The sequence below is a fragment of the Mastigoproctus giganteus genome, chromosome 5 (assembly GCF_048544385.1).
Source record: "Mastigoproctus giganteus isolate SK-2022 chromosome 5, ASM4854438v1, whole genome shotgun sequence".
Taxonomy (NCBI): Eukaryota; Metazoa; Arthropoda; class Arachnida; order Uropygi; family Thelyphonidae; genus Mastigoproctus; species Mastigoproctus giganteus.
Window position 1 is genome coordinate 26,679,850 of NC_143579.1, and position 14,933 is coordinate 26,694,782.

The 14,933-nt window shown below is 38.9% G+C and overlaps 1 protein-coding gene across 1 annotated transcript in view; it reads right to left on the reverse strand.

Moving 5' to 3' along the window:
• LOC150085256 (ubiquitin-associated protein 1) overlaps positions 1–14,933 on the reverse strand; it is a 101,274-nt gene that overhangs the window by 63,578 nt on the left and 22,763 nt on the right. The window contains exon 2 of the mRNA XM_090373117.1: positions 4,485–4,540. Within this exon, the coding sequence (XP_090229243.1) occupies positions 4,485–4,506 (22 nt within the window). The 5' untranslated portion in view covers positions 4,507–4,540. The remainder of the gene's footprint in view (positions 1–4,484; positions 4,541–14,933) is intronic.

Here is a 14,933-nt window from a genome sequence, read left to right on the forward strand (position 1 = left end):
GACTGCTTGCTTTAGCTTGAATTGTCATCTGACTTAACGAAATTCTTTTCTGGTTACAGTCTTCAATCCATAACATTAACAGACGTTCCATATTATCCATTTCAGAGCTACAATTTTTAGCAATCATTTTTGACATATAAGATGCCATTTCATGTTCTTTTATTTTATCTTTATTCTTTAGAAGTGTTCATACCTATGAGTCGTTCATATTCTTATCCCATGCTATCTTAGCATATGATGCACCATTTTCATATTGTTTTATAATTTCTAGTTTATCATCTAGTGTCAACCATTTACATTTAGAAGAACACTCAGTGGCATTACATTTCTTCTTTCCACTCATATTTGCATATAAAGGTGTAACGTTTTTAAAAAATAATTTTAATAAAAATACAGAGCGAAAAATATTTGTACAGCGTACGCACAGTCAACGACCTCACCGCTCAAAATCTAGTGTTTACTAATGTATGAATGCTAGCAGAGTCCGTATATAATGGGAGTTGCGGCAACAGTCAGCGTGGCCTTGAACCCATAACGCATTGGCCTGTGTACTGGCATTATAATACATACATATCAAATGTATTGGTGCATAATGCAGTTAATTTTTTTTCAATTTGTAAACCGCGCTGTAACAAAACCTGCACTGTTCAAAATCGCACTATGCGAGGTATTCCTGTATTCTGTTATACACCTTAACTGGGCACATGCCTGTTGTACATATTATATGTTAATAATAAATAAATATAATATAATATACACATATATCAATATAAAGTATTGATATATAAGAGAGAAAAACACTTTCAGATGTTCATGAAATACTCATTGTGCATACAAGTGTAAATTCTTAAATTACCAAGTGGTAGATTAGTAGTATTAGTATTAGTAACGGCCGCATGGTGCAAGAAAGCCTATGCTTATGCTGCACCAGCCAAAAAAAAAAAAAAAATCCGAACAAAACAATGATAAAAACAAAAAATAAATAAAATAAATAACTAAATAATAACAATTAATAAATAAATAAAAATAAAATAAAAAATAAATAAAAAGGAAATTAAACCAATCATCCTATGCGCTTCCCTTACCCGACAGTACTATCCAGATGACCTTTGAATTTCCCCAAACTGTCGGCCTCTACCACCCATGAAGGCAACTTATTCCAGTAATTTATAACTCGCTAGCTAAAATAAAACTTCCTGCAGTCCAATCTAAACATTTCCCCCCGTAACTTGAATTTATGTCCCCTAGTTCTAGCATCATTTATAATCTTGAAAATTTTGTCCTCATTCATTTTACTGATGCCTCTCAGAGCCTTAAACACCTCAATCAAATACACTCTGAAGTCTTTTTATTTTAAATCCCTGTTGGAAGTGTAATTTCTGTCGTGTGCCAGAGAGAATGTATCATTAAATTAACTTCTCCATGGAGATGGAGTGGGGTGGGGGGGGCAAGAATTTTGTGTTATCCAGTTTGAAATCCAAAGACAAATTTCATGACCAGTGTCTAACGTGGCTTTCATATACATTACAGAAGACCCACCACAACAGAAGTCAATTTACAATTGGTGTAAGCAGTTTGAAAGCAGGCTGTACCGGCAGAGAATAATCCCAGTCATCTCTGCAGCAATGATAAAATGGTGCAGCATGTAAAAGAAACTTTTCAAAAAAGCCTGCAACAGTCAACTTACAAATGTAGCTGTGAGTGAAATATAACTCAACCAACAGTTCTGGTATACTCTCCAGAGATAATTTTCTTTTAATGGCTAACAAATTGCTAGTAAGGCATTAAAACAGAATGACAAATGCAAGTTGTTGTTGTTTGTTATTTAGGAGCATTAGCAGCTAAGGCCATATTGCTCTGGGATATGCGGTGGTCATTCCCTGACCTTTCCGCATCCTCGTATTCGGTGGTGACGGGCTCGAACCCCGGTCTAATCAAGAAGCGTGTACTATGCAGTGCTGCTCCTTCCTACCTGGCTACAGAGGCGCCTGACAAATGCAAGTTAATAAAGCTTTGTTGTAACGTTCAACAATAAGTGGAACTGGCAAGCAAAAGCACAGCTTGTTTTCAGTGATGAAGCCACATTTCATTTGAGCAAGATAGTCGCTGCTGCAACATTCAAGTGCGGGATATAAACTCCTCACCAAGTTATAAAGCAAGAACAGGGCTTCCCCAAAAATAAAACATTTTCAGCTAAGGTAAAGAAAGCCAACACAAAAACCACGGCAAACTTACCAGACAAACTGGTTTGCTGCTACTGCAGTTTCTCCCTGCATTCTCAGTAAACAGATGGTGTGTGTTATCGGTAGTGGCAGTAGAAGTCAAGAACGATGTACTGATTGACATATAGGCGTGACAGACAATGACATGATTTGTTCTTTCTCATTATTAAAAGCAGATTACTGGAGTTTGTGAGTGTTTTCGCTATTAAAAAAAATCACATTACTGATTTCTTTGTACGTTTTTAAGGTTAGATTTCTTAATCTAACCTTAATGATGCTGTAGTTAAAGTGCATCAGGACTGGCATCAAAATGGTCAAACAATGACCCAACGGTAAAACTTCAAAGGTCAACAAAAGTTGATGTTAAAGGTGAGCGCCAGGTCCAACAACTTGTACAGGTGAAGCACTGTTGAAGAGTTGACTACCCAATACAACATTTTTTTTTTTTTTTTTTTTTTGATTTGGTAGTTGTTGGCGCATCGGCTTCTGTGGCCATATTGCACCTCCCAAGGTTTTTTTTGCTGTACTTTGATCCAAGCCCGAGGCGGGAATCGAACCCGCGACCTTTGGGTTGCCGGGCAGGTACTTTACCCACTCGGCTAGCCCGGTCGGCCCCAATACAACATGGGCCAACCCAGAACAATATCTGGCATGACCATGCGTCGCACGTATGGGCTATACCAGCAGACGACACCCACGGCATCCTCTCCTAACCAAGGTTCATCCGTGTAAAAGACTCGCCTGGTGCAAAGAGCATGGAGTTGGACATTAGAAGACTCGAAGAAGGTGTGCTGGTCGGATGAGTCACGTTATTTACTCCACACCATGGATGGTCATGTACGGATTTGGCATCAACATGAGGCTCTTGATCCATCATGCATGGTGTCAAAAAGTGCAGGCCGGTGGAGGCGGTTGTATGGTGTGTGGCACGTTTCACAGGCAGGAACTTGGATCCCTGGTGCATGTGGAACAACGTATCAGTGGTCTCCACTATCATCAGGTGCTTGCTGACTGTGTATATCCTGCTATCTTACACTTTTTCCTGAATGATGATGGCGTCTTCCAAGGTGACAATGCACAGAGCCATCGGGCACTTGTTGTCCAGGAATGGTTTGAGGAACACAGTTCTGACTTCCAGCATATTGACTGGCCTCTGAACTCCTCCGATATCAATCCCATAGAGCACTTGTGGGACACTATGAAAAGGCTTATCAGGCATCTGGATACACCAAATCACCTCCATACCTGCATTGCTGACTGTATTACACACAGCTTGGTTGTCGATATCTCCCGAACGCTTCCGACATCTTGTTGAATCAATGCCAAGTCGAATAGCTGCTGTACTGAGGGCAAAAAGAAGACCTATGAAGTATTACGTAGGTGGTCATAATTCAGTGATCACTCAGTGTATATCATAACATCAATCAATCACTTAACACTATGATGTTATCGTCTATCCCATCTACGTATTAATCAATATATCGTTCTCTACTTCTACTGCAGCTACCGATAACACGCACCATCTGTTTACCAAGAATGCAGGGAGAATCTGTAGTAGTAGTGACAAATAAGTTTGTTAGGTAAGTTTCTCGTGGTTCTTGTGTTGGCTTTCTTTACTTTTGCCACATTTTTTTGCCAAATACCATCAGCCAAAAAACAATCTAAATTCAAGCTTATCTCAACTTCATGAAGACTACAAATTTGATATTCCAACAAGATGGCGAGCAAGTACCTCTCAGTTTTAATGTGGATGTGAGAATACCTTAATAACAAGCTACCTCAGCAATGAATGGGATGAGATGCAGAGTGCATGTCATATTCCTGTCCCTACCTAATCAGAGATAATACCATGTAACTTGTTTTTGTGTGACTAGGTAAAGGATGATACATTTGTGCTGCCAGTGCCAGCAGACATTCCTAAAACAGAAACAGAATAACCGAAGCAGTGACATCAATTTCTACAGACATACTGGAAAAGTTTTGGAAAAAAATACTATCAAATTGATATCTGCCACATGATTCTGGTTCATACTGAGGGTTTGAGGTTCACAGGAAACTTTGAGATTCTCTGTACAGCTATGTATATCCTAACAATAATAAATACCAATTCATTTATGTTTTTTTAAAATGATTACTTCTTTTGAATCATCCAGTATATACTGTTACACACACACACACACACACACACACACACACACACACACACACACACACACACACACACACACACACACACACACACTAATAATAATAACTGTATACCTTCTCTTTTTCCGTATTCCATGATAGGATATCAGTTCCCCGAGAAACAACAGAATCTGTTAAAATAAATCATTTTTTAATTTTTTATTTATCATAGTTGCCAATTAATTTACATTCTACAAAAATATGGTGTTCACAAATTGCCTTTACAGCTACAATAGTAATTATATTAATGATCAGGTTGGAATGTTTAGAATTTTAGCATTAGCATAGGCATACGATGCATGAAGTTTATGCAGCATCCGCCAAAAAAAAAAAAAAAAAAACCACCTCCAATTTCACCCCTCCATTCGTTCCAAATGTATGTCCAGCTCAGCCTTAAATTTCTTTAGGCTTTCAACTTCCACAACAAAAGATGGAGAGTATATTCCACCAATCAAACAACCCCTGGCTAAAGGCAAATTTCCACACATCTATTCTACAACTGTCTTTCCTCAATCTGTAGCAAATTTGTAGAATTTGCAACAAAGCAGCTAATCATAAGAAATCAGTATATTGTTTCCATAAATTGTGTTCTAATGTTAATCAGCTTGTTTTGCAGAATGAAAAACAAATATACAGGAGAAAAACTATGAAAATCTCACTTAAGACAAACAAACAGAATCATGGTATACAAAAAAAAAAAAAAACATAACATGCCACTCAGTGACAGGACTGCTGCTCTTTCACTCCATAAAAAAGCAAGCATAACCACTATACACTGCATTACCACATGGGCATAAAATTAATTAAGTGAGATGCAATGCTGACATCTGTTGTATACAAAATATAACATATCCCAGTTTTTTTGATTAAGAAATCATTTAAGATCCAACTCAACCCAATCCGGATTGTTTGTTTGTTATTTGGTTTTTAGGAGCATTAGCAACTAAGGCCATATTGCTCCGAGAATATGCGGTGGTCATTCCCTGACCTTTCTGCATCCTCTGTATTTGGTGGTCACGGGCTCAAACCCCGGTCTAATCAAGAAGCGTGTGCTACGCACTGCCACTCCTGCCCACCTGGCTACAGAGCCACCACCCAATCCGGAGTCCTGCTCTGTTGGTACATGGCATCTAGTCAAATAACATCAAATGCAGGACTTCAAAATGCTTCAAGCATATTCAGGTAATTGTTGGAATGATAACAACTTTATTCAAGAAGAATGGTCTAGTCACAGTTGTATATCAGGACCTATCGCAGATTCATTTTTGGGCTTGGAGTTCACGTTCAGAACATTTTGAATGGTTCAGACCATTCAAAATGTTCCCTTGAAATACTATACTAGGTCAGCTGGGTTAAGTAGCTAAAATAGCTGTACTCATTTCTTCCTGCACATTATAAATGAATGTAGTGAAGTAAAGTCCAGTGAATCAACATATCTGATTTGGCCTACAAACAAGGCAACACAACACACTTTTTTCTCTCTGGAAGGGGAGAGGACATGTTATGACCGATGCATAGCAATATTGACAAAGCTGTTTCACATGCAATCTGATATTAATGTACCTCATATCAATTAATTTCTTTATTATGATTTTAAATTGTACAGATAATCTATGAACACTCTTTATTATAAAATAAAAATAGCAACAATTACATTCTACAGCAAAATTCAAGAATTCAAGCTATTTCACTTAAATATAAGATTACCAGATTGTGGAAAATGAGACAATACACCAAAATAAAGTTCAAAATCAACATATAGCCATCGCTTTTACTAGCACATTATAAGGATTCTTTAATAAGTAGTAAGAACTTAACATATTAAAGTTCAAATTATGGACAGGGTTATTAAAAAAAAAAAAAAAACAGATTCAAATAAATATAGATGATCAAAAGCAAGTACACTTCAAAAAAAATTATATTTCGCACAGAAACTTTAGTGCTGATGTGTGCTTATGTTATTTTATAAATGGAATCTGTAGAAATATTGAATAGTATTTTTTTTTTTTTTTTTTTTTTTTTTTAATGCTGTGACTGCAATTATCAATATTGCAATACAAATGTTTCCAATTTCAGGAATTAGAACTATATTCACAGTAATTTATAGCAATAACAATATAGGCAATATGCAGATATCATTAGTATAAACTAGCAGAAAATTATTGACATGTCTCTTTTTAAACTGTAATTTGTTATTAAAAAGTCAACTCAAAACTTGAATAAACTTTTAAATACATGGAATGAAACCCTTCCGCATTATTAATACAAAAATTGTATTTTTAGATTAAATTTGATTGGATTTAGCTTCAATATTGTATCGCATAACTAGTAGTGCAGTGCATAGAAGTAGAATTGTAGTAATGGTAAATAAGTAGTTCAAAGGTTCTAATCATGAAGTTTGGCATATATTTTTTTGTTTTAGCTAAAAAATTATTTCTAGTAAGGCTATATATAATCATTTAAAACTCTTCGAACACAAGGACTAATAGTTTAACAGTAGCCACAGGGAGAGGTGAAGGTGATTTTTGCACAACTTCTATTAGAATAAGTATCGACCTGGAGCGAGGGGGTGTTGAGGGTTTCAGGGACGGATGGAAGTCATCGTGAAATAGGTGGGTATATGGGATGTGTTAGGGGGAATAGGAATAGGAGCATGTATGCTTGCACGTATACCAATGCTAGAAGTATAGTAAATAAATTTGATGAATTTGAGGTGTTGGTCAAGACATCAAAGGCGGATATTGTTGGGATAGCAGACACGTGGTATCACACAGATATTTATTTATTTATATAAGGAATGCAGAACTGGAATTTGGGGAGTACAAGGTGTACAGAAAGGATAGACAAGATAGAAAGGGAGGTTTTGATTTGATTTGGTTTGATTTGGAGTTTATTGGCGCATCAGCAACTGAGGCTATAATGCGCCAAATACCGGTCATATATAAAAAGTGAAAATATTCAGTGACCTAAGTAGTTAGGCCACCATGTCGAGATATAAAAGGAGTAAAAGTACAAAACATATGAACAAAGGAATGGCAAATGAATTTTAAATTCGATTAAAAAGGTTTACTGATTTTAAAAAGTTAAAAACAGCAGACACATTGTCATTGTCGGATAAAATCTGACTGAGTGTATAAGGCTCAGCCAGAGGACTAAAAGCGGTGAAATAAAAATCACGTTCGTGTCTAAAACGTGGACACTCGGTTAAAATGTGGCGTATGCTTAAAAAGGTGTCACAATTCTCACACATAGGACAGTCATCTGCCCTCAGCAAAAAAGCATGTGTAAGATGACTGTGTCCTATGTAGAAAGGGAGGTGTCATGCTGTTAATTAAGAAAAACAAAAAATCAAAAGAAGTGCACCCAGTTGATATATAGATGAACAGTGCACTGTTGAGTCAGTTTGGTGTGACATAACCACTGCGAAAGCAAAAATAAGAGTAGGAGTGTGTTATAGGCCTAATGACTTGAATGAGTACAATGAACAATTGTACAGAGAAATAGAGTGGGCTAGTAAATCAGAATGTCTTATAATGGGGGATTTTAACTTCCCAGATATTGACTAGAACTTGTGGATTGGTCACTCACACACTAGTCAGACTTTTGTGGATTTATTGGATGATTGTTTTATGCAGCAGCATGTTCGAGAGGCAACCAGAGAGAGAGAGTAATACTCTTGATCTGGTTATCAGCAGTGATCATTCGTGTATTAAGAATTTGCAGATAAAGGAACCACTAGGTGGCAGTGATCACGGTGTACTGATGTGGGATTTACTTAAAGATTTAATTACCATCAGGGGTAAAGGAAACGGTTTTTGCTTCCGTAAAGGTGAGTACAGTGGTCTCAGAAAGTTTTTAAATTCTGTACAGTGGGATCAACTGATGATGTTACCAAAAGTAAATTCTAAGTGGGAAGCATTCAAGGAATTAATCGTGGATGCTACTAAAAGTTTCATACCTATTAAGAAATATTGTTCAAGGTTTATGCCTAAATGGTTATCAAATGAACTTAACCCCGGGGGCTCACATCTAGTGAGTATGGGCTTGGCAAACCCAGGGTCCTGAGCTGGATATCATCATTCTTCTCTTTCTTGGTGATTCCTTTCTACTTCTCTCTCTCTCTCTCTCTCTCTCTCTCTCTCTCTCTCTCTCTCTCTCTCTCTCTCTCTCTCTCTCTCTCTCTCTCTCTCTCTCTCTCTCAGGGGGTAACTTGGCAATTTTTTTTTTTTTTTTGGCTGGTGCAGCATAAGCCTCAGGCTTCCTTGTACCATATGGCCATTAATAATAATAATAATAATAATAACTAATGAGACTCGTAACAGAGAAAAAAAATGCATGGGATGCATATAAATTATCAAGTGACTCAGAAGCCTATGGCAGATATAAGCTAGTCTATAATCAGGTCACAAAGGAGGTTAGGCAGGCGAAGGCAGATTACGAGAAATCCTTGGCAAAAGATGCTAAGAAAAACAGAAAGGATTTCTTTACTTATATAAACTCTAAAAGGAAGGGGATGAATCTGATTTGTCCACTTGACATCGATGGTTCGACTGTTGATGATCCTGCTTAGATAGCAAACAAACTGAATGAGTATTTTGCATCTACATTCACACATGAGGAATTATTAAGGTTTGAAAATGGCAGAAGGTTATCAAATTGTAGCAGGATACTTAATGATTTTGTAATAACTGAGAGCAAAGTGGAGGAGAAATTGTTAAAGTTAAACATAAGAAAAGCACCTGGGGTGGATGGGATCTATCCAGTTATATTAAAGGAGGCGGCAAAGCAACTAAGCAAACCTTTAGCCATAATTATGAGAGCATCCTTGGACTCAGGGGTGGTTCCCACGGATAGGAGATGTGTAAATGTATCCCCAATTCGCAAAGGAGGATCGAAGGGTGACACGAGTAATTACAGACCAGTTAGTTTAACTTCTGTTCCGGGTAAAATAATGGAGTCGCTGGTTAAAGATGCATTGCAGGCTCATCTAGACAAGACTGCAGCAATAATTCAGACACAGCATGGGTTTGTTAAGGGAAAGTCTTGTCTGACAAATTTGATAGGATATTATGATGTGGTTACAAAGGAACTGGGTGCAAAAAATAATTTTGATATCATATATTTGGATTTCAGGAAAGCTTTTGACACTGTTGCGCATGGAAGACTATTGTACAAATTGGAGCAGAATGGTATTAATGGTAAAAAAAAAAGGTATAGTGCAGCCATTATCAACCCACTGCAGGGTGGAAGCCTCCTCAACAATTCATGCTGAGGGAAATGGACCACAATCTGCCATGCTGATCCAGTGCAGGTTGGCGGATCGACCGTATTCAGCAGTCAGGGGTTTGAACCCGGGTCTACTCAAAGAGCGTGTGCTACTGCACTCCCACTCCTGACCACTCGGCTATGGAGGCAGTGGGAGAAGACAGAGGGTGGTAATCAATGGGTGCTGCTCTTCGTGGACTAATGTTATTAGTGGAGTCCCACAGGGTTCGGTGTTGAGTCCACTGTTGTTTTGTATATTTATCAATGATATTGATGAAGGTATATCGGGCTTAATGTCGAAATTTGCAGATGATACAAAGGCTGGCAGGGTTGTTAATGACAGCAATGGCAGTGTGCTACTGCAACAGGATCTAGATAATTTGGGCAGATGGGCTAAGAAGTGGCAACTGAAGTTTAACCTTGACAAATGCAAAGTACTGCATATGGTTTTAGTATTAAATCAGCTCACACCAACCATAAGAATAAGTATTTACTGTAACTAAAATATTTACAAAAACTACTATTATATTAAATATACATGTAAAAACATTAAAACTGTGATAAAATCCTTGAGATAAAATACACTAAAATAAACCGGATTAAAAACAATAAAAATCTCTGGAGCTTTCGGAAGCTTGCACTCCCTTCCTCAGCAGTAACAAAACTTCCTGCAGCACGTCCATATATATAACAGGCTCACAGTACCTATACACGTGGTGCAGTCGGCGCATGGTCTGAACTGGAAGCGGAAATAGCTCGGGAACGTGTTAAGCAAAACCGTTCATCCGTACTTAGGATAATAGTTTCAAACAGAGGATGCATACGCATACCTCTGTCCCTATTCATAATATTGTGGTCGGATGAACAGATTCGTAGGCTCTCGAGCCATTTACGGTTCCAGAACCCATGCGCTCGATCCATGATAACCGCATCCTCTGGGGAAAATTTGATGCTGCTTCTCCCAAAAATGTTCGGCCACAGCAGACTTATTGTAATCAGCGGTTATGTGGGCGAGACAAAACGACGGCTCAAGGATCGTCTTGGGGAGCATGCAAATGCTATAAAAACCGCTGATTACAATAAGTCTACTGTGGCCGAACATTTTTGGGAGAAGCAGCATCAAATTTCCCCAGAGGATGCGGTTATCATGGATCGAGCGCATGGGTTCTGGAACCGTAAATGGCTCGAGAGCCTACGAATCTGTTCATCCGACCACAATATTATGAATAGGGACAGAGGTATGCGTATGCATCCTCTGTTTGAAACTATTATCCTAAGTACGGATGAACGGTTTTGCTTAACACGTTCCCGAGCTATTTCCGCTTCCAGTTCAGACCATGCGCCGACTGCACCACGTGTATAGGTACCGTGAGCCTGTTATATATATGGACGTGCTGCAGGAAGTTTTGTTACTGCTGAGGAAGGGAGCGCAAGCTTCCGAAAGCTCCAGAGATTTTTATCGTTTTTAATCCGGCTTATTTTAGTGTATTTTATCTCAAGGATTTTATCACAGTTTTAATGTTTTTACATGTATATTTAATATAATAGTAGTTTTTGTAAATATTTATTTTATTTTAATATGTAAATAAATATTTTAGTTACAGTAAATACTTATTCTTATGGTTGGTGTGAGCTGATTTAATACTAAAATATGAATTTTCCCAACCTCAGAGGCCTTTTTCAGGATACTGCATATGGGTAGAAGTAACCCCAGAGAAATGTACCAACTGTGTGGTACTACACTTAAGGTGGCAGAAAATGAAAAAGACCTGGGAGTAATTGTGCAGTCAGATATGAAGTTTTCTGAGCAATGCAGACAGGCTGCTAGAGCAGGTCATGGGGTTTTGTCAATGATATATAGCAATTTTGCTAGTAGGGAAAAGGAGGTGATTGTCCCTCTGTATAAGGCAATGGTCAGGCCACGCCTTGAATACTGCGTACAGGTCTGGAGGCCTCATTTTAGGAAGGATGTAGATTTACTTGAGCATGTACAGAGAAGGGCAACAAGATTGGTGAAGGGAATGAAGGGATCCTCTTACCAAGAGAGGCTTAAGTTCTGCAAATTGCAGTGGCTGGAGACTAGGCACCTGCGTGGTGATCTGATTGAGGTGTATAAGGCCTTGAATGGGTTGAGCACGCTGAATTCTGATGGGATCCTTCCACTTGTTCAGATTACGAACCTAAGGGGGCATAAATTCAAATTAAGAAAGGACAGATGTAGAATAGATGTGCGGAAATTTGCCTTTAGCCAGCGGGTGGTTAATTGCTGGAACAAACTTCCATCTGTCGTTGTGGAAGTTGATAGGTTGAATAAATTTAAGGAGGAACTGGACAGGCATTTGAAGGGAATGGTGTGATTTTTTTTTTTTTTTTGGCTGATGCTGCATAAGCTCATAACACTTGCTTTCTTGCATCACATGCCACTGCTACTACTACAATGGTATAACCTAAAACATAATGGAAATCATGTCTCAGACTATAGCAGCAAAGCAACGAGTTCAAAGTAGCAGAAGTGCTGTGGCTGTTGGAAGAAGTGAAAGGGGTGGTTCTACGAAATGTGCTACTTATGCAATGTTTGCAGACCTACCTGGAAAGAGACACAATACAAACAAGGGGATTGTCTTTGTGTGTGTGTTCGGTGCAAACAGTATGAGGAAATTAGTTGCAAACTCAGCATTCTGATGGGTGTTTGTGAGAGCTTGAAGAACAGGGTGGATACCCACAAAATAATTAAAATGGAGGCCCCATCAAGCTCTCAATTGCCCAACTCAATGGCAGAGCTCTCACTTGTGCACTAGCAACACAGCAGCAATTACCAAGGCAGAAGGTGCTAGCCTCACAACAGATGGTTATTTTCAATGACTACTGCCAGGGCAATACATTGTGCAATAAAGGATAGATAAATAGAACCACAGTTTTTTTACAGACAGATGCAAAAGCCGATATCATCTATTAAGAACACAAAAATATACACCAGAAGGGGTGCAAGAATATTCGCTGATGCTCTCAAGACAGCGTTAGGTGGATCAAAAAAAGTGAAAGTTTACGAGGGATACACTGAGGGGAAATCATGGGATACCTACCTGTAATGGGTAGGCCCACCTTTCGTCTGGATAAGGGCAGTCACACGATGAGGCATTGAGTCAATTAGTTCACGAAAGCATTCCGCAGGTATTCCCATCCATGCTTGCTGCACTGCTGTCCATAATTCTGTCGCATTCCTGAGTGTAGGATCCAAAGCTCGAATGGACCTTTCCACAGCATCCCAAAGATGCTCCACAGGGTTCATGTCCGGTGAATGGGAAGGCCATTCCATGGTGGTAAAATCTGCGGAATGCTCTTCAAACCATGTTCTAGTCATCATGGCTCTGTGGGGAGCCACATTGTCCTGCTGGAAGAGTCTATTGCCCTGTGAGTGCACAATAACTATGAAGGGGTGCAGATGGTCTGCAAGGATGGACCGCTCAACGATATGTGTAGACATACTAGAGGTCCCGACATGTGCCAAGTGAACATACCCCAGACCATCCATGTGCCTGAAGTTCCTTGTTGACACAACATGCACCTTCATGTGGTTTTCACAAGATACACACCCTCCTGTCCACTTGAAATAACTGGAAATGGGACTCATCAGACCAGGAGACCTGTCTCCAATTATCCAAGGTCCAGTGCCAATGTTCTTTTGCCCAGTTGAGCGTAGAGTCCTATGTCGTGGTGTTAGCATTGGGACTCTGGTGAGTCTGTGGCTCCCATAACCTTTTGTGGCTAATGATTGCCTGATGGTCTTGGTGGACACTTTTCTGGCACCTCCCTCGTTGAAGTCGGCGATAATTTGACACTGATGGTGTCCAGTTGCTTAAAAAAATGCAAGACATTGTCGGCTATGTTCATCCACCACCTTTCTCCACCCACAGCACTGTTCACGATGAGATGTTATTCCAGAAATGTATATTCCCAATACACTCTTGCTACTGTTGAGAGGAGATAGTGAAATTTCTGTACCACTTCCGCGATAAACTGACCCATGTGTCGGGCACCCATTATCACCCCTCTTTCAAAGTCGATTAACTCACACAAAGTTTATCCAGATTGACATCGAATTACCATCTACGTGAATGCAGTGTACCTATATACCTGCCAAGCAGTGGGTTCATCCACTAGCGAGAGGAGTGACAGCGTCACATTGCCCGGGAATCCCATGAATTCTGTCCTTTCAGTGTGGATTAACTAAATCCACATGCAAGGGTGAAAGTGACTCTTGCACTGCTTCTATTGGAACATGCAGCAGCCTGGAAAGCAAGGTGTTTGGGATTTCAACACAGCAGTCATCATAGAACAAGTAAATACATGGACTGTATTAGGGATTAATTCTAAGATCGTAGTTAATAAATTTGATGACTTTGAAATACTAATTAAATCATCAAATGTAGACATTGTGAGGATATTGGAGGTATAGTGTCACTCAGACACAAGGAATGCAGATTTTGAACATGGGAAGTACAATATGCATAGGTAGGTGAGACAGGACAGGAGTGCAGATGGGATTATGCTATTAGTAAAGAAGCATATTAAATCTAACACAGTGCATCCAGTCAAAATGGGTGGCTAGTGCAATGTTGAATTAGTGTGGTACAACATAAGCACTAAGAAAACAAAAGTGAGTGAGAATGTGTTATATGCCTACTGACTGTGCTGAGTACAATAAATAACTATACAGAGAAAGAGTGGGTGAGTAAATCAGAATGTCTTATACTGGATTTTTTAAATTTACAGACATTGACTGGAATTGTGCATTGGTCTCTCTCACACACACACACTAGCAAGGTTTTTGTGGATTAACTGGACAGCTATTTTTTATAGCAACATGTAAGAGAGGCAACAAGAAGAAGCAATATCCTTGATTTGATTATCAGCAGTGATTCTTCATGCATTAAGAACCCACAAGTAAAAGACCTCTGTGTGGCAGTGATCACAGTATGCTGATGTCAATTTACTTAAAGAGAAATATTCTCAAGGGCAAAGGGAAGGGCTTTTCATTTCATAAGGGTGACTACAGTGGTCTCAGACCGTTTTTAAATTCTATACAGTAGGACCATCTGATGATGTTACCAACAGCAAATTCTAAATGGGAAGCATTCGGGGAAGTAATCGTAACAGCTACTAGGCTTTTCATACCAACTACAAAATACCATTTCAGTCTTAGACCTAAATGAATGTCAGATGAACTTATGAGACTTGTGGTGGAGAAGAAAAATGAAT